This window comes from Lampris incognitus, chromosome 4 (genome assembly GCF_029633865.1).
Source record: "Lampris incognitus isolate fLamInc1 chromosome 4, fLamInc1.hap2, whole genome shotgun sequence".
Classification (NCBI taxonomy): Eukaryota; Metazoa; Chordata; class Actinopteri; order Lampriformes; family Lampridae; genus Lampris; species Lampris incognitus.
The window spans coordinates 66,216,342-66,231,917 of record NC_079214.1 but is presented as its reverse complement, the minus strand read 5'-3'; the positions used below and the strand labels follow the sequence as shown (position 1 = coordinate 66,231,917).

General features: G+C 45.1%; 1 protein-coding gene across 1 annotated transcript in view; it reads left to right on the top strand.

Annotated features, from left to right (window-relative positions):
- Window positions 1-1,674, top strand: part of slc9a5 (solute carrier family 9 member A5) — a 99,419-nt gene extending 97,745 nt beyond the window's left edge. The window contains exons 29-30 of the mRNA XM_056279407.1: window positions 687-815; window positions 1,082-1,674. Of these exons, the coding sequence (XP_056135382.1) occupies window positions 687-815; window positions 1,082-1,674 (722 nt within the window). The remainder of the gene's footprint in view (window positions 1-686; window positions 816-1,081) is intronic.
- Window positions 1,675-15,576: the final 13,902 nt, after the last annotated feature.

Below are 15,576 nucleotides of genomic sequence, written 5' to 3'. Positions count from 1 at the left end.
GGCGAGACCGCTGCCAGACCGCCCTCTGTGTTATCGGAACTGCCGGTCTGCGTGGGCTAGCAATTAGCTTAGCCTGTCCCGCTTCCCCGTCCTGTCAGAACACCCTCGGTGTTACCACTTCAGGCACAGCTCCAGGCAGGGCCGTGGTCCCTGGGCCCACAGGACGCAGCAGACCAAGCTCTCCCGGCTGATCCAGCGCCAGCTCTCCCAGCCATCAAACGAAGACAAACTTAGACGCGGACGTGGACAAAGACGCTCCATGGACGGTACCGGGTGAGGCTGCCGCAAACGTGAATTTGCGCCGCCATCTTCCCATCTTCTTGCACTTGACAGCATGATTTGCCCGTTTTCTCACTAGGGGTATCTACTTCGTACTTAAGTTCTCCTCTTCACTGCCTCTTGAGGCACATTTACATTAATGCACTCAACCTGACACGCACTCCTGGCCGAGATATGATTATTATGTAACACTCTGCAATGCCACTCGAGAAAAAGTGAGAACATGTAGGTAGACGTAAATGATTCAGACAGATTAGAGGAAGATAAAGACAGGTTATAGATTCAGACAGACAGGCGTGTGTGTGTCAGATATTTGGCGGATGGATCCTGCAGCTGATTATTAAAAGATTTGTTTTTATTTTTACCTTTTCATGGAGTGCCGTTCAGTTTTCGTTCTCTGTGTCCAGATCCGGTGATGGTGCCAATGCAGTCGGAGGAGGAGAAAGGAGAGAACTCAGAACACGAGAGGGACGAGGACGTTGGAATCACCTTCGTGGCTCGCACAGCAGAAAAATCTAAAGAGCGTCCAAGATCAGGTGCAGGACAAGTTCCACAGATTTGTTCTTTGACATCCAGAAAACCAAGTTTATAAATAGACAAGATGTTGGGTGTAGGAAACCCTGGACGTTTTCCTTTAAATGGAACTTAACAGATAGCCAAACAATTGTCAGGGAGCTGTGTGCTGTGAACTTTGACCTCTGTCTTGCTTTTTGTAATTTTGGTGATGTAGGGACTAAAGCTCATTGAGTCCCTCTCATAATGATATGAAGGACTCAAATCTTCATTTCTTTTCTCCATCCAGTTCCTGCTGCTCTGGAGACATGTCAGAGTCCATCAGCCTTGGCACCACCCTCCCCCACCTGCGGGGAAAAAAACCTGCCCTGGAAGGGGGTGGGGGGGTCACAGCCTCCCTGTGTATCTGTGGAGGCCACGAAGATCATTCCCATCGATCTCCAGCAGGCCTGGAATCAGAGCATCTCCTCCTTGGAGAGCATCTCCTCCCCAGTTGCCTCAAACGAGCCTCTCCACCCCAGGGTGAGCGCTCTGTCCAGGCTGGGAGGACCTCGTCCGGCCTCCTACACACCTCCTAGCAGCATCGGCTCCGCAGGCAGCACTTCCTCCATAGGAGCTAGCGTGGCTCATGGCTCCACCACCTTCCACTTCCCCCGGAAGGAGGAGGAAGAGGAGGAGGGAGGAGGTTTGTCGGAGGAGCAGCAGGCGGCGCAGCCCCTCATGTCGTCTCTGAGACCCACCGCCCCTCCTCCACCCCCTCCTCCTGGCTCTGCTCCTGGCCTGGGGAGGAGGAAGAACCCCTGTGTATACCTGAGGAGCCTGGTCACAGCGCCACCTCCTGGCAGCAGTGAGGTACGCAGTAGAGGGCCCACCCAGCTGTAACGTTTGCACTGTTAATCCAGATCTCAGACCAGTCAGTGTCTCCTGAGTCGTAACCACAACCTATGGGGGGCAGCAATAGGACTGGACTGGAGATCAGTGCGGAAAACAAATGCTAAACCAGGACCTGTTCACTGCCTCGCACTTACACCCACATACTACTACACAAACACGCACAAACATAAACGCACATACTACTACAAAAACCACATATATTACTACACAAACATGCACACATACTACAGAAGCACACACATATACTGCTACAAAAACACAGACAAACTGGCATTAGAATCACAGACCGACATTCTAATCACATTCAGATGTACATTAGAAACACACTCAGACTGGCATTAGACTCAGACTCAGACCTACATTAGAATCACACCCAGACTGGCATTAGAATCACACCCAGACCTACATTAGAATCACATTCAGACCTAGATTAGAATCACACCCAGACCTACATTAGAATCACATTCAGACCTACATCAGAATCACATTCAGACCTACATTAGAATCACATTCAGACCTACATTAGAAACACACTCAGACTGGCATTAGACTCAGACTCAGACCTACATTAGAATCAGACTCAGACCTAAATTAGAATCACATTCAGACCTACATTAGAATCAGACTCAGACCTACATTAGAATCACACCCAGACTGGCATTAGAATCACACCCAGACCTACATTAGAATCACACCCAGACCTACATTAGAACCACAAAGACTGGCATTAGAATCACACCCAGACCTACATTAGAACCACACAGACTGGCATTAGAATCACACTCAGACCTACATTAGAACCACACAGACTGGCATTAGAATCACACCCAGACCTACATTAGAATCACACAGACTGGCATTAGAATCACACCCAGACCTACATTAGAATCACACCCAGACCTACATTAGAACCACACAGACTGGCATTAGAATCACACCCAGACCTACATTAGAATCACACAGACTGGCATTAGAATCACACTCAGACCTACATTAGAATCACACCCAGACCTACATTAGAACCACACAGACTGGCATTAGAATCACACCCAGACCTACATTAGAATCACACCCTGACCTACATTAGAACCACACAGACTGGCATTAGAATCACACCCAGACCTACATTAGAATCACACCCAGACCTACATTAGAACCACACAGACTGGCATTAGAATCACACTCAGACCTACATTAGAATCAGACTCAGACCTACATTAGAATCACACTCAGACCTACATTAGAATCACACTCAGACCTACATTAGAACCACACAGACTGGCATTAGAATCACACTCAGACCTACATTAGAATCAGACTCAGACCTACATTAGAATCACACTCAGACCTACATTAGAATCACACTCAGACCTACATTAGAATCACACTCAGACCTACATTAGAATCACACTCAGACCTACATTAGAACCACACAGACTGGCATTAGAATCACACTCAGGCCTACATTAGAATCACACCCAGACTGGCATTAGAAACATCTTCAACACAGCAACATAGCACACAGGACACTGGGCCCTGTTCTGTTGACCTGATGTGGTCATGTCTAACAACTCTGTCCACACTTGGAAAAGGTTTGAATGTGTCTGACATTTTAACTGTATCACACACACACACACACACACACACACACACACACACACACACCAAAGCCACCCTGAAAAAGAGTTTAGTCAGCCGGTGAATGTCTGAACAGCATCCCTTGAAGTTTTGCTGTTGACTCACATGTTGTGACCATACACAAGGTGGACAACCTGACACCGTCCACGTTCATAATGTTGTTTTGAAGCCAAAATCTCGCTTGCAGTTGCCCATTAGATGAAAATTGGAACCCGGGTCTGTGCAGTAGAGATGGGAGATAGGGCAGTATGCCCCCCCCCCTATTCATTATGCACACGCCCCTCTCATTGCAGGTCATATACCTCACAGTGAACTCACCCCCAGGCCTAGCCAAGCCGCTTCGAACATTAACACCAAGACATACTTTATTAATGCCCATGGGGGAATTCATCCTCCATGTTTAACCCATCCTAGTTGACCAACTGCGGTTCTTCTTCCGTCGCCTTGCTCAGGGGCACAGGCAGGAAGGAGTATTAACCCTAACATGCATGTCTTTTTGATGGTGGGAGGAAACCGGAGCACCCGGAGAAAACCCACCGCAGACACGGGGAGAACATACAAAACTCGACACAGAAAGGACCCGGGATGGCCCGGGGTTCGAACCCAGGACCTTCTCGCTGTGAGGCAACGGTGCTAACCACTGGGCCAATCAAATGATGTGGATTTGGAAAGAATCAGAATCCAAAAATCTGAACATCATCAAATAAACAGTTCCCCATGGCATTAATATTGGAAGAGGTGTTATTGTTAAGGGAACCAGCTGGAGTGATTTGAGAGGAGAAAAAAAAATGGATATGTATTTTGAAATGTTCGTCTCGTCTGTGCTCCATTAAATCACAAGGCAGGGTAAATAGTTACGCTGGAAACGGCCACAAGAAAGCATCGGTGATATTTTGGCTTCACTTTCTGACCCCACTCCTTCCCTCTTGGTGGTGATGCAAAGCCTCATATGATGTGTATTTCCCCCAACACGTCATATGATGTATATTTCCCCCAACACGTCATATGATGTATATTTCCCCCAACACGTCATATGATGTATATTTCCCCCAACATGTCATATGATGTATATTTCCCCCAACATGTCATATGATGTATATTTCCCCCAACACGTCATATGATGTATGATTTCCCCCAACATGTCATATGATGTATGATTTCCCCCAACATGTCATATGATGTATGATTTCCCCCAACATGTCATATGATGTATGATTTCCCCCAACACGTCATATGACATATGAGTTCCCCCAACATGTCATATGATGTATGATTTCCCCCAACATGTCATATGATGTATATTTCCCCCAACATGTCATATGATGTAAGATTTCCCCCAACATGTCATATGATGTATATTTCCCCCAACATGTCATATGACGTATGAGTTCCCCCAACATGTCATATGATGTATGATTTCCCCCAACATGTCATATGATGTATATTTCCCCCAACATGTCATATGATGTATGATTTCCCCCAACATGTCATATGATGTATATTTCCCCCAACATGTCATATGATGTATATTTCCCCCAACACGTCATATGACGTATGAGTTCCCCCAACATGTCATATGATGTATGATTTCCCCCAACATGTCATATGATGTATGAGTTCCCCCAACATGTCATATGATGTATGATTTCCCCCAACACGTCATATGATGTATGAGTTCCCCCAACACGTCATATGACGTATGAGTTCCCCCAACATGTCATATGACGTATGATTTCCCCCCAGTCACCACGATGACCACGCCATTCAGCTCCACTTCTTTTAACGGTGAAGTAGAGGTAGGGTGAAACGTCAATCCTCTCAAAGGCCGAAACATAGCAGGATGTCGGCGAATACTCAAGCCACGAGATCGAGCTGCCACGCCCTCGCTTATTCTCTGCTGCGAACTACCGTGAGATTACCTTGTTCGAGAGACGAAACCTTCGGCGCTGAGGTCTCTTAAAGAGACGGCGCGCGCTGAACTCAACGACACAAACGTGTTCTCCTCGACAGCACAACATGTGTCCGATAAATTTATGGATGTGTGATTTTAACATGCGTCATACGGATGCTAGGATGTTTGACTTTAGTACGCGTATATAATTTACGGATATGATGGATGGATGTTTGATTTTATCACAACACACACACATCATATCATATATGATTTCGTCACATGTGTCGTGATATGTAGGCTAGATGTATGATTTTACCATATCACCGTTTTGACGGTGAAGACGGGTTCTGGGAGGCTGGGGGAAATGGGGGTCCCACTGCTACACATAAGAAACGCTGCACAACGTCAAACACCCAGTTATGCCGGTGTGGGTTCCATTTCTGCTCGGGTGCAATATCGACTCGGGGTCCTTCGGCTACATATGACGTCACAGATTATGTTGCTAGCTAGCGTTGTTTAACGCTAGCTTTGTAGTTATTTAGCTGTGCGTCTTTTACAATTCACGTTGACGTAGAGTTGGTTGGTAAAGGTGCGAGGGCCGAAGGCCCGAGCTGCGTCTAACGTCAGTCCACTGTTTCCCGCTGCCCCTAAACTAAGCTAGCCCCTACCCAAGCCCCTACCCAATCATAATGCTTGAAGTAGCGACGTCATCTGTAGTCGCAGGACCCCGAACAGGGCGAGTACATCAAGTACCGACACCGGTATTCTCCCTTGTCACTCACATTCCCATTTAAAGTGACTTGAAGGAAGCACTTTAAATTCTGATTTCTCTGTTCTTATTGTGGAACAGAGGCAGCCTTGCGTCCACACACTGAATTTATTTCCTATTTATTTTGTCAACGATTGTATAGATATTTAAAACATTTTTGTAAAGCTGCAAAAAAAAAAAAAAAAAACCAAAACTTTGGAAACCGCAAAGAATAGTTTATTTTAAACGACCAAAGTGTTAAAATGAAGAAGCAGAATGAACATTTATACAATCTTTGGTCCTCTCTTTCATGGCCTTATGCTCCACGTGCCAGCATCTGACGGATGCTGCTGAGCGCCGGCGTCCATTGTGTGCTTGTTAAGTGGTCACGGGTTGTTTTAAACCAGGTTGTATTTACGTGTTTCTTATGTACGTGCACTTGTCTGCCAAAGATCTGCTCACCTGAATGTCCACGCTGCTCTTATGCAATCACTCCCAGCTACGCCCGTCTGTCCGCTGCCCCGCCGGAGCTGTCTGTCTTTATCTGATGCTTCTGCTGCACCCTGTCTGAGCAGTCTCTGCTGTCACTGACAAAAAACAGGAACATGACGCTGCACGCGATAAGACCTTCATCCCACTTAGAACCCACTTGAATCAAGGCTGATATCAATTATTTGGGGCCAGGATTAGAGGACTGGTTGGTCTCAGCAACCAACCCTTATACTTACATTTTTTTTCCCTGATTCAATCCCAGTAACAAACTCATCATGACACCTACCCCACCCCGACAACCGGGGTGGGGTAGGTCAACACGTTTGATTCAAAATGTTGAAGCTGTCGAATGGAGATTTATTCAAACATACCGTCAGGTTGGAGTTTCCTGAAGTATGTCGTACCGGCTGTTTTAGGAAGATGTGTTAAATTTGTGATTTAGGTTTTCGCACAGAAACCGAATGAAACGTGTCTACGTGCCAAAATGTTCACTTTTGCTTCTGCCCGGATGCAAAGACAATAAATATGAAGCGTGCTCTGAGTGGCTCTGTGTTCACTAATACCCCTGTCAGTCGCAGTCGGCGGGAGGGTCTGCACCGTGGTCAGACGGACTGGATTTATCAGCAATAACGATGAACTCTGAAGGCAAACATCAAGTTCTTTGAATCCTCATTTAGTCGACTGGTTAAGGTAGTCCCCCATGGTGCGGGAGATCCAGGGTGTCTCCCCACCTGCCGGCCAGTGACTGCTAGAATAGGCTCAAGCATCCTCGCGACCCTTAGAGCAGGATAAGTGGTTTGGATAATGGATGGGTGGATGGATCCTCATTACTGAAGCGGGTCCAGGTGCATTATTAAGAGCTGGGTAGAATACATATCAGGTGCACTGCTGAGGCCGGTGGACTGGACTGTGCCAGATGAAAGAGAATCTCTTCATCTTTTTCCAAAGGCCAGAGGCCTCATATGTTTGGCTTTCAAAGCAGAAACCCTCCACATTAATGTGCTAATGTGGCCTTTACTCCAGAGCCAGACTAAGGCCTTGTCTGCGAGATAAAGTCAAGCCAAAGCAGGAAGAGGGTGTCTTTGGAAGAAATCACTAAATTCATCTGTAATGGCAGTTCAGGGGACAACATAATACTCTGATATTTTAAAGTTGTTAATATGATAATTGTAAAATGTACAGATAAGGGTTTGAGCAATAATCCAATATTATCGTTTATCAATTTCAATGGTATCCCAGATGGCATCCGGATGTGGGCCACTTCAGGCAATGATGCGGCACTGATGGCCCTGACAAACTGGATGTCAGCCTGAAGTGGCCCACATGTATAATAGCAAATATGGCCCAAATATGCCAAATCAAATGTGGACCATTTTTGGCAAAGATGCGGTGCTCTGGGCAACATGGGGTCTGGATGTGACCCTGAAGTGGCCCGTGTGGTAAACGGTGAATATGGCCCAAATATCACAAAACAAATATGGGCCACCTTTGGCAAATATGTGGCACATGCAGCATTGCTATAGCTTGGTTGTGGCCCAGATCTGGCAAACAGGAGCGGACCACCCAAGTGCCATCATTCCACGCCGTATGTGGGCCGGATGAGGTGTCGGTGCGGGACGGGTCCGGCCACAGCAGTTTTGCTATCTGGGATTGTATCAGGATGAAATTCAGTTATTTTCATATTGTGATACACTACTTTGTCGTCTAAATTAATGAGAATGAGAACCTATTACCTCAAATTTCGCACAAAGTGAGGTCTGGAATATTTGGAGTATCATTTGAAAATAGTTTTGGGTTGATATTATACTTTACCAAACACTTCACTGTGCTGCACCTCTGCCAGCTTCCTGGTGTTTTTGCACATGTCAGCAGATATTATGATTTATATACTGACACGGAGTAACATCCCATATGATTATCGTGACAGTATTTTCCCTCTCGCCCAGCAATTGTAAAGGGTACAACTCTCATATTGTACTGACTATAATGGTATAATACTCCCATGTTGTACAACGTGTTTAAATGTTGAGACCATGACAAGCAGCAGATTCCCAGCCTGTCCAATGTCTGTATATTGAATTATTAATAAAGGCACAGCCCTAAAATAACAATGCACTGTTTTAAGGTTGACTGATGTTGTTCATTTGACTCCATTACTCCCGACCATTTCCCGAAGCAGACCACAATGTTTTAGAGTTTTATGAACAGAACTTTCCCACTGGTTTCCATCCACTTCAGTACAGTATACAAATCTTACGTGTGATTCTTCAGTGAAAGGCGTTTTTCTGTCCCCAGGGTAGATTTTCAAGAAAAAAAAAACAGTTGTTGTATTTGTTAGTTAGGTTGAGTTAGCTACGAAAAAAACAAAACAAGATTTGTGTCTCAATGAGGACATTTTAGCACTTTTTCAGTATGTTGAAAATTCAAATATGGAAGAACGTCACTGTTTTGGGCTTGTCCCCAACCCAGACTATTTAACCCCCCCTCTGTAATAAAGTCATAAAATGGTTAAATTCATTAAAGCTTCACTTCCTATGTTCTCATAATAATTTAAAAAGACATATTTCAAATTCATATGGTTTATAGTATATGTGCAGTTTGCACATTTTTTATAGTTAAATATCGCTGTCACTCATACATCTGTCATTACATTACACCCAACATTTTAGAGCAACAATGTTTTTTCAAACAACAACAATGTGGTTGCCACGGAAACGAGACGTGAGCAGTCGTGGCAGAAGCTCGACTCTTTCACGTCCACGAATGTAAGTAATGTGAAGATGTATATGTCCTGATCTGACAGGATGGTTATTACACATGTAGTAATGTGAAGGTTTATATGTCCTGATCTGACAGGATGGTTATTACACATGTAGTAATATGAAGGTTTATATGTCCTGATCTGACAGGATGGTTATTACACATGTAAGTCATGTGAAGGTTTATGTGTCCTGATCTGACAGGATGGTTATTACAAATGTAAGTCATGTGAAGGTTTATATGTCCTGATCTGACAGGATAGTTATTACAAATGTGAGTAATGTGAAGGTTTATATGTCCTGATCTGACAGGATAGTTATTACAAATGTAATAAATGTGAAGATTTATATGTCCTGATCTGACAGGATAGTTATTACAAATGTAATAAATGTGAAGGTTTATATGTCCTGATCTGACAGGATGTTTATTACAAATGTAGTAATGTGAAGGTTTATATGTCCTGATCTGACAGGATGGTTATTACAAATGTAAGTAATGTGAAGGTTTATATGTCCTGATCTGACAGGATGGTTATTACACATGTAGTAATGTGAAGGTTTATATGTCTTGATCTGACAGGATGGTTATTACACATGTGGTAATGTGAAGGTTTATATGTCCTGATCTGACAGGAGGGTTATTACACATGTAGTAATGTGAAGGTTTATATGGCCTGATCTGACAGGATGGTTATTACAAATGTAAGTCATGTGAAGGTTTATATGTCCTGGTCTGACAGGATGGTTATAACACATGTAAGTCATGTGAAGGTTTATATGTCCTGATCTGACAGGTTGGTTATTACAGATGTAAGTCATGTGAAGGTTTATATGTCCTGATCTGACAGGATGGTTATTAGGCCTCATTACCGAACAAGTTACTAGCTGAGTATTTCAGTTCAGAAATACGAAATTTCACTTCATTCATGGATATTCATTGTACATTGTGTGCTTGCTAACAAGTTAGCTTAGCAAGTCTAAGAGTTTTTCTCCAAAAAGTTAAAATTGTCATTACCATCACGTGTCATTACCATCACGTGTCATTACCATCACGTGTCATTATTATCACGTGTCATTACACTTTGCGGTTACAACTTTGAAAAAAGCATCTTCACATCAAACCTATTTTGGAGGACGATCAAAGCTTTGCTCTTTGTTCCAGGCCACTTAACTAAGCTTCTGAAAAAGCAAAAAACAGATTTTACAGAAATTTATTTTTTCAAAATTTCCAAAAACCAAAAGTGACCCAAATTGAAGGACCGCCCATATCTGGGTTCAAGTTCTCTTACCTTGAGGGGTGCGTACACAGGGGATAAGCTGAAAGAAGAAGACGAAGAAGAAGAAAGAAGAAGAAGACGGTGTAAAAAGCGCGGGTCGACCGGAGAGGTTCTCTTATTTGTTATTGTGTAAGTGTGTTGTTCCTGATAATGTGTGGAGCGTCTGTTGTTGTCCATGCATTGTGCTGCAGAGAGTATAAAGTGTACCAAAAACCAATTCCAACGGCCTTGGTCGTGTGGCTAAGGAAATAATCTATCTATCCATCCATCTATCCATCCATCTATCTATCTATCTATCTATCTATCTATCTATCTATCTATCTATCTATCTATCTATCTATCTATCTATCTATCTATCTATCTATCTATCTATCTATGTCTGTCTGTCTGTCTCTCTCTATGTATCTCTCTCTTTCTATCTATCTATCTATCTATCTATCTATCTATCTATCTATCTATCTATCTATCTATCTATCTATCTATCTATCTATCTATCTATCTATCTATCTATCTATCTATCTATCTATCTATCTATCTATCTATCTATCTGTCTGTCTGTCTGTCTGTCTGTCTGTATCTCTCTCTCTCTGTCTGTCTATCTCTCTCTCTCTCTCTCTATCTATGTATCTCTCTCTCTCTCTCTCTCTCTCTCTCTCTCTCTCTCTCTCTCTCTCTCTCTCTCTCTCTCTCTCTCTCTCTCTCTCTCTCTCTCTCTCCATCTGTCTGTCTGTCTATCTATCCATCTATCTATCTATCTATCTATCTATCTATCTATCTATCTATCTATCTATCTATCTATCTATCTATCTATCTATCTATCTATCTATCTATCTATCTATCTATCTATCTAATTTCGTTGTTTGCCAACCGCTAATAAACACCAAGAAGAAGAAGAAGGTTTTTTTTTTCTTCCAATTTTCCACCATTTTCTCCCCAATTTGTATCTGGCCGATGACCCCGCTCTCTCTGAGCCGTCCCGTTCGCTGCTCCACCCCCTCTCTGCCGACCAGAGGAGGCGCTAGTGCAGCGACCGGGACACACACCCACGTCCGACTTCCCACCCGAACACACGGCCAATTGTGCCTGTAGGGGGCGCCCGACCAAGCCGGAGGCAACGCGGGGATTCGACTCGGCGATGAAGAAGAAGTTCTCCGCCGTGCCTCAAGGGCGGCTTCACTGAGAACGAGGTGGCCGGTTTTACTGGCGGGTACACAAAGAAAACTCCGCGGCTCAACTCCACCCAACTCACAGCCAAGTTCCGACTAGATGGGAGGGTCGAGTTAACCGGTTGGGTAAACATAGTGAAAGCGTTAACTAGTGGGTGAAATGGCGTTCAGAACATTAGTTAATCCTAATTGTCCAGTTAGCCTGCGGATTAGCCTTGGCTAGTTAGCTAGCGTTAGCTTTATTGAGAAAGAAAACGTGAAGCTGAAAGCTCCCTCGCCAACATTAAGCCGCGTAATTTACCAACGCCAGCTATTTAGTCAACCTATATAGCTACCAAACCATTATAGGCTACAGAGAGAGAGCTAGTTAACGTTTTGTAACCTAGCTAAATTAGCGTTAAATAGCGCCATGGTCTCCTCCAGTTGACCCAACGGCGGGTAAGCTAGGTAAGTTGTCCTCCAGCAGTGTTTAGCTAGCCAGCTTTCCCAAACGACTTCAGGGTTTCCAAGTTTATATTTGTTTTTTTTAATGTGGTATTTTTAGTTTTAGTTCTATAGCAGAAGATGTTGAAACACTTTAACTTAAATTAGTTTGAATAGGAAACTAAATCGTGTTAGACTAGTTAGCACTAATGTGAAATTGTACTTTGATTTACCAGTGATTTTTCAATTTCCATTATTGATAACGATCTCTAAGACATGGTTCAGGTGTTGAACTGGTCTAGCTAAAACGAGAATTTGGCTACTTCGTAACCTTGGTCCATTTAAAAAAATTTTTTTTTATTGCTGTCACAACATGATTTTCCACAATCGTCCATGGTGTAATTCTGTTGTAAAATAATTCTGGCATTTCATTTACTTGCTGACTGACAATTTATGTCCCGCTTTACTATGAGTCATGTTTTCAAGATTTTCTTCTTCCCGTGTGAAGCATCCCGGTGTCAGTATTTCTTTAACATCACTTATAGGATGGTGATTGTTAGTTTTACTGACTTGATGTACACGTTTTGGGTGGGCGGGTAGATTCCTCGCTAGCTGCAGTTTCACACTGTACAGGTCCTCTATAAAACTTGTACAGTTTCACACTGTACAGGTCCTCTTGTTCCTTTTTTTTTTTTAGATCCCCCCCTCCCTTTTTTTTCCCTCCCCAATTGTCTGCTGTGACAGAGGAAGATGCAGAAGACAGGAAGAAATGGAAACGGATGATCCGCTGTGTGGACCCCTAACGGGAGCAGCCGAAAGTAGTAGTAGTAGTAGTCTCCGGCTATCCACCCCAGTCTTCCGAGCCGTCCCGGTCACTGCTCCACCGCCTGTACCGATCCAGGGAGGGCTGCAGGCTACCACATGTCTCCTCCGATACATGTGGAGTCGCCAGCTGCTTCTTTTCACCTGACAGGGAGGAGATTCACCAGGGGGACGTAGTGCGTGCGAGGATCACGCTATTCCCGCCAGTTCACCCTCCCCCTGACCGACCAGAGGAGGCGCTAGTGCAGCGACCAGGACATATACCCACATCCGACCTCCCACCCCCAGACACGGCCAATTGTGTCTGTAGGTACGCCCGACCAAGCTGGAGGTAACACGGGGATTCAAACCAGCGATCCCTGCATTGGTAGGCAATGGAATAGACTGCTACACTACTCAGATGCCCCATACAGTCCATTTAATAATCTGTACAGGTTCATTAACTTGCCTGAGCCTCAGCAGCCTGGAGGGCAGCTCAGGGTTAGATTACCACTCGGTTGTATTTGATTTTAAACAGTTACACCTCTCCTGCAGGAGGAACCAGGGTTGACGTTGAAAAGTTGGGGTGCTCTGCGGGCTGCGGTAACCTTGGCAGTTGGAAGGACAATTCCCAGTTTAACCCTTCAGCCAGTGTTTCCAGTGGACGGTTAGTCACCTCATTGTTGTTTTTCCATTACTTGAATGAAACGAGGACACAATTATTAATAGACACATTTTGCCAAGTCATAAAATCCAACAACTCCTGCTTCTTATTGAATAAGCTCATGTGATGCTGAGAGGGTACATATTGTTCTTCATAGTAATTCATAGTATGATAAAGAACCAGCTTTAAATGTCAATGCGATCCATCACTATTTGGAACAAAATGACAACTTCCTTAAAAATGAGCTTTCATAGAATTAACAAACGGTGACAATTCATTCATCATCAGCCGCTTCTCCGGGGTCGGGTCGCGGTGGCAGCAAGCTAAGTAGGGCGCTCCAGACGTCCCTCTCCCCAGCAACACCCTCCAGCTCCTCCTGGGGGATCCCAAGGCGTTTCCAGGCCAGATTGGACATGTAGTCCCTCCAGCGAGCTCTGGGTCTACCCCGGGGTCTCCTCCCAGTTGGCCATGCCCGGTAAACCTCCAAATGAAGGCACCCAGGGGGCCTCCTAATCAGATGCCCGAACCACCTCAACTGACTCCTTTCGACGCGAAGGAGCAGCAGTTCTACTCCAAGCTCCCTCTGGATGTCTGAGCTCCTCACCCTATCTCTAGGCTGAGCCCAGACACCCTACAGAGGAAACTCATTTCAGCTGCTTGTATCTGTGATCTCACCCTTTCGGTCACTATCCAAAGCTCATGACCATAGGTGATGGTTTGAACAAAGGTTGAATGGTAAATTGAGAGCTTTGCCTCCCGGCTCAGCTCCTTCTTCACCACAACTTTACGGTACAACATCCGGATTACTGCTGATGCTGCACCAATCCACCTGTCAATCCCCCGCTCCATCCTACCCTCACTCGTGAACAAGACCCCGAGATACTTGAACTCCTTCACTTGAGGCAACAACTCATCCCCAACCCGGAGGGAGCAATCCACCATTTTCCGGTTGAGAACCATAGCCTCAGACTTGGAGGTGCTGACTTATCCCAGCCATTTCACACTCGGCTGCAAACTGCCCCAGTGCACGCTGAAGGTCGCGTTCTGATGAAGCCAGCAAAACCACATCATCTGTGAAGAGCAGAGATGCAATTCTGAGGTTCCCAAAATGGACTCACTCCTCACCTTGGCTGCGCCTTGAGATCCTGTCTATGAATATCACAAACAGAATCGGAGACAAGGGATAACCTTGGTGAAGTCCGACACCCACCGAAAACGTGTTTTAACTTTGTGCCGAGAATGCGGACACAGCTCTCATTTTGGTTATACAATGACCGGATGGCTTGTATTAACTGCCCCGGTACCCCATACTCCCGCAGTACCCCCCACAGAGTGCTCCGGGGTACCCAGTCATAAGCGGCCTCCACGCGACACTGAAGAGGCGTGTCAACCAAGACAGCCCAACAATGTCCAAAGCCTTCAGCATCTCAGGACAAATCTCATCCACACCCGGCGCCTTGCCACCGAGAAGCTTTTTAACTACCTCAGAGACCTCTGCCAGGGATATGGGTGGGGCTTCCCCTGAGTCTTCAGACGCTACCTCCTCCACTGAGGATGTGTTAGCTGGGTTCAGGAGCTCCTCAAAGTGTTCTCTCCACCACTCGACAACATCCCCAGTCCAGGTCAACAGTTCCGCTCCCCGGCTGCCTCAACAGGCACCGATGACCTTATGACCACAGCTCCTGCCTGCCGCATCAACAATAGAAGCTTTGAACATGGCCCACTCAGACTCCTTGTCCCCAGCCTCCTTCAGGATACAAGAGAACCTCTTCTGGAGGTGGGAGTTTAAGACCTCACAGACAGGGGCCTATGCAGACGTTCCCAGTTCATCCTCACTACACGTTTGGGTTTGTCAGGTCTGTCCGGCAGCCTTCCATCTGATCCAACTTACCAACAGGTGGTGATCAGTTGACAGCTCTGCTCTACGGCCGCAGATCTGATTATACGACCGCAAAGTCTATCATCATTCTTTGGCTTAAGGTGTTCTGGTACCAAGTACACTTATGAACTACTTTATGTTCGAACATG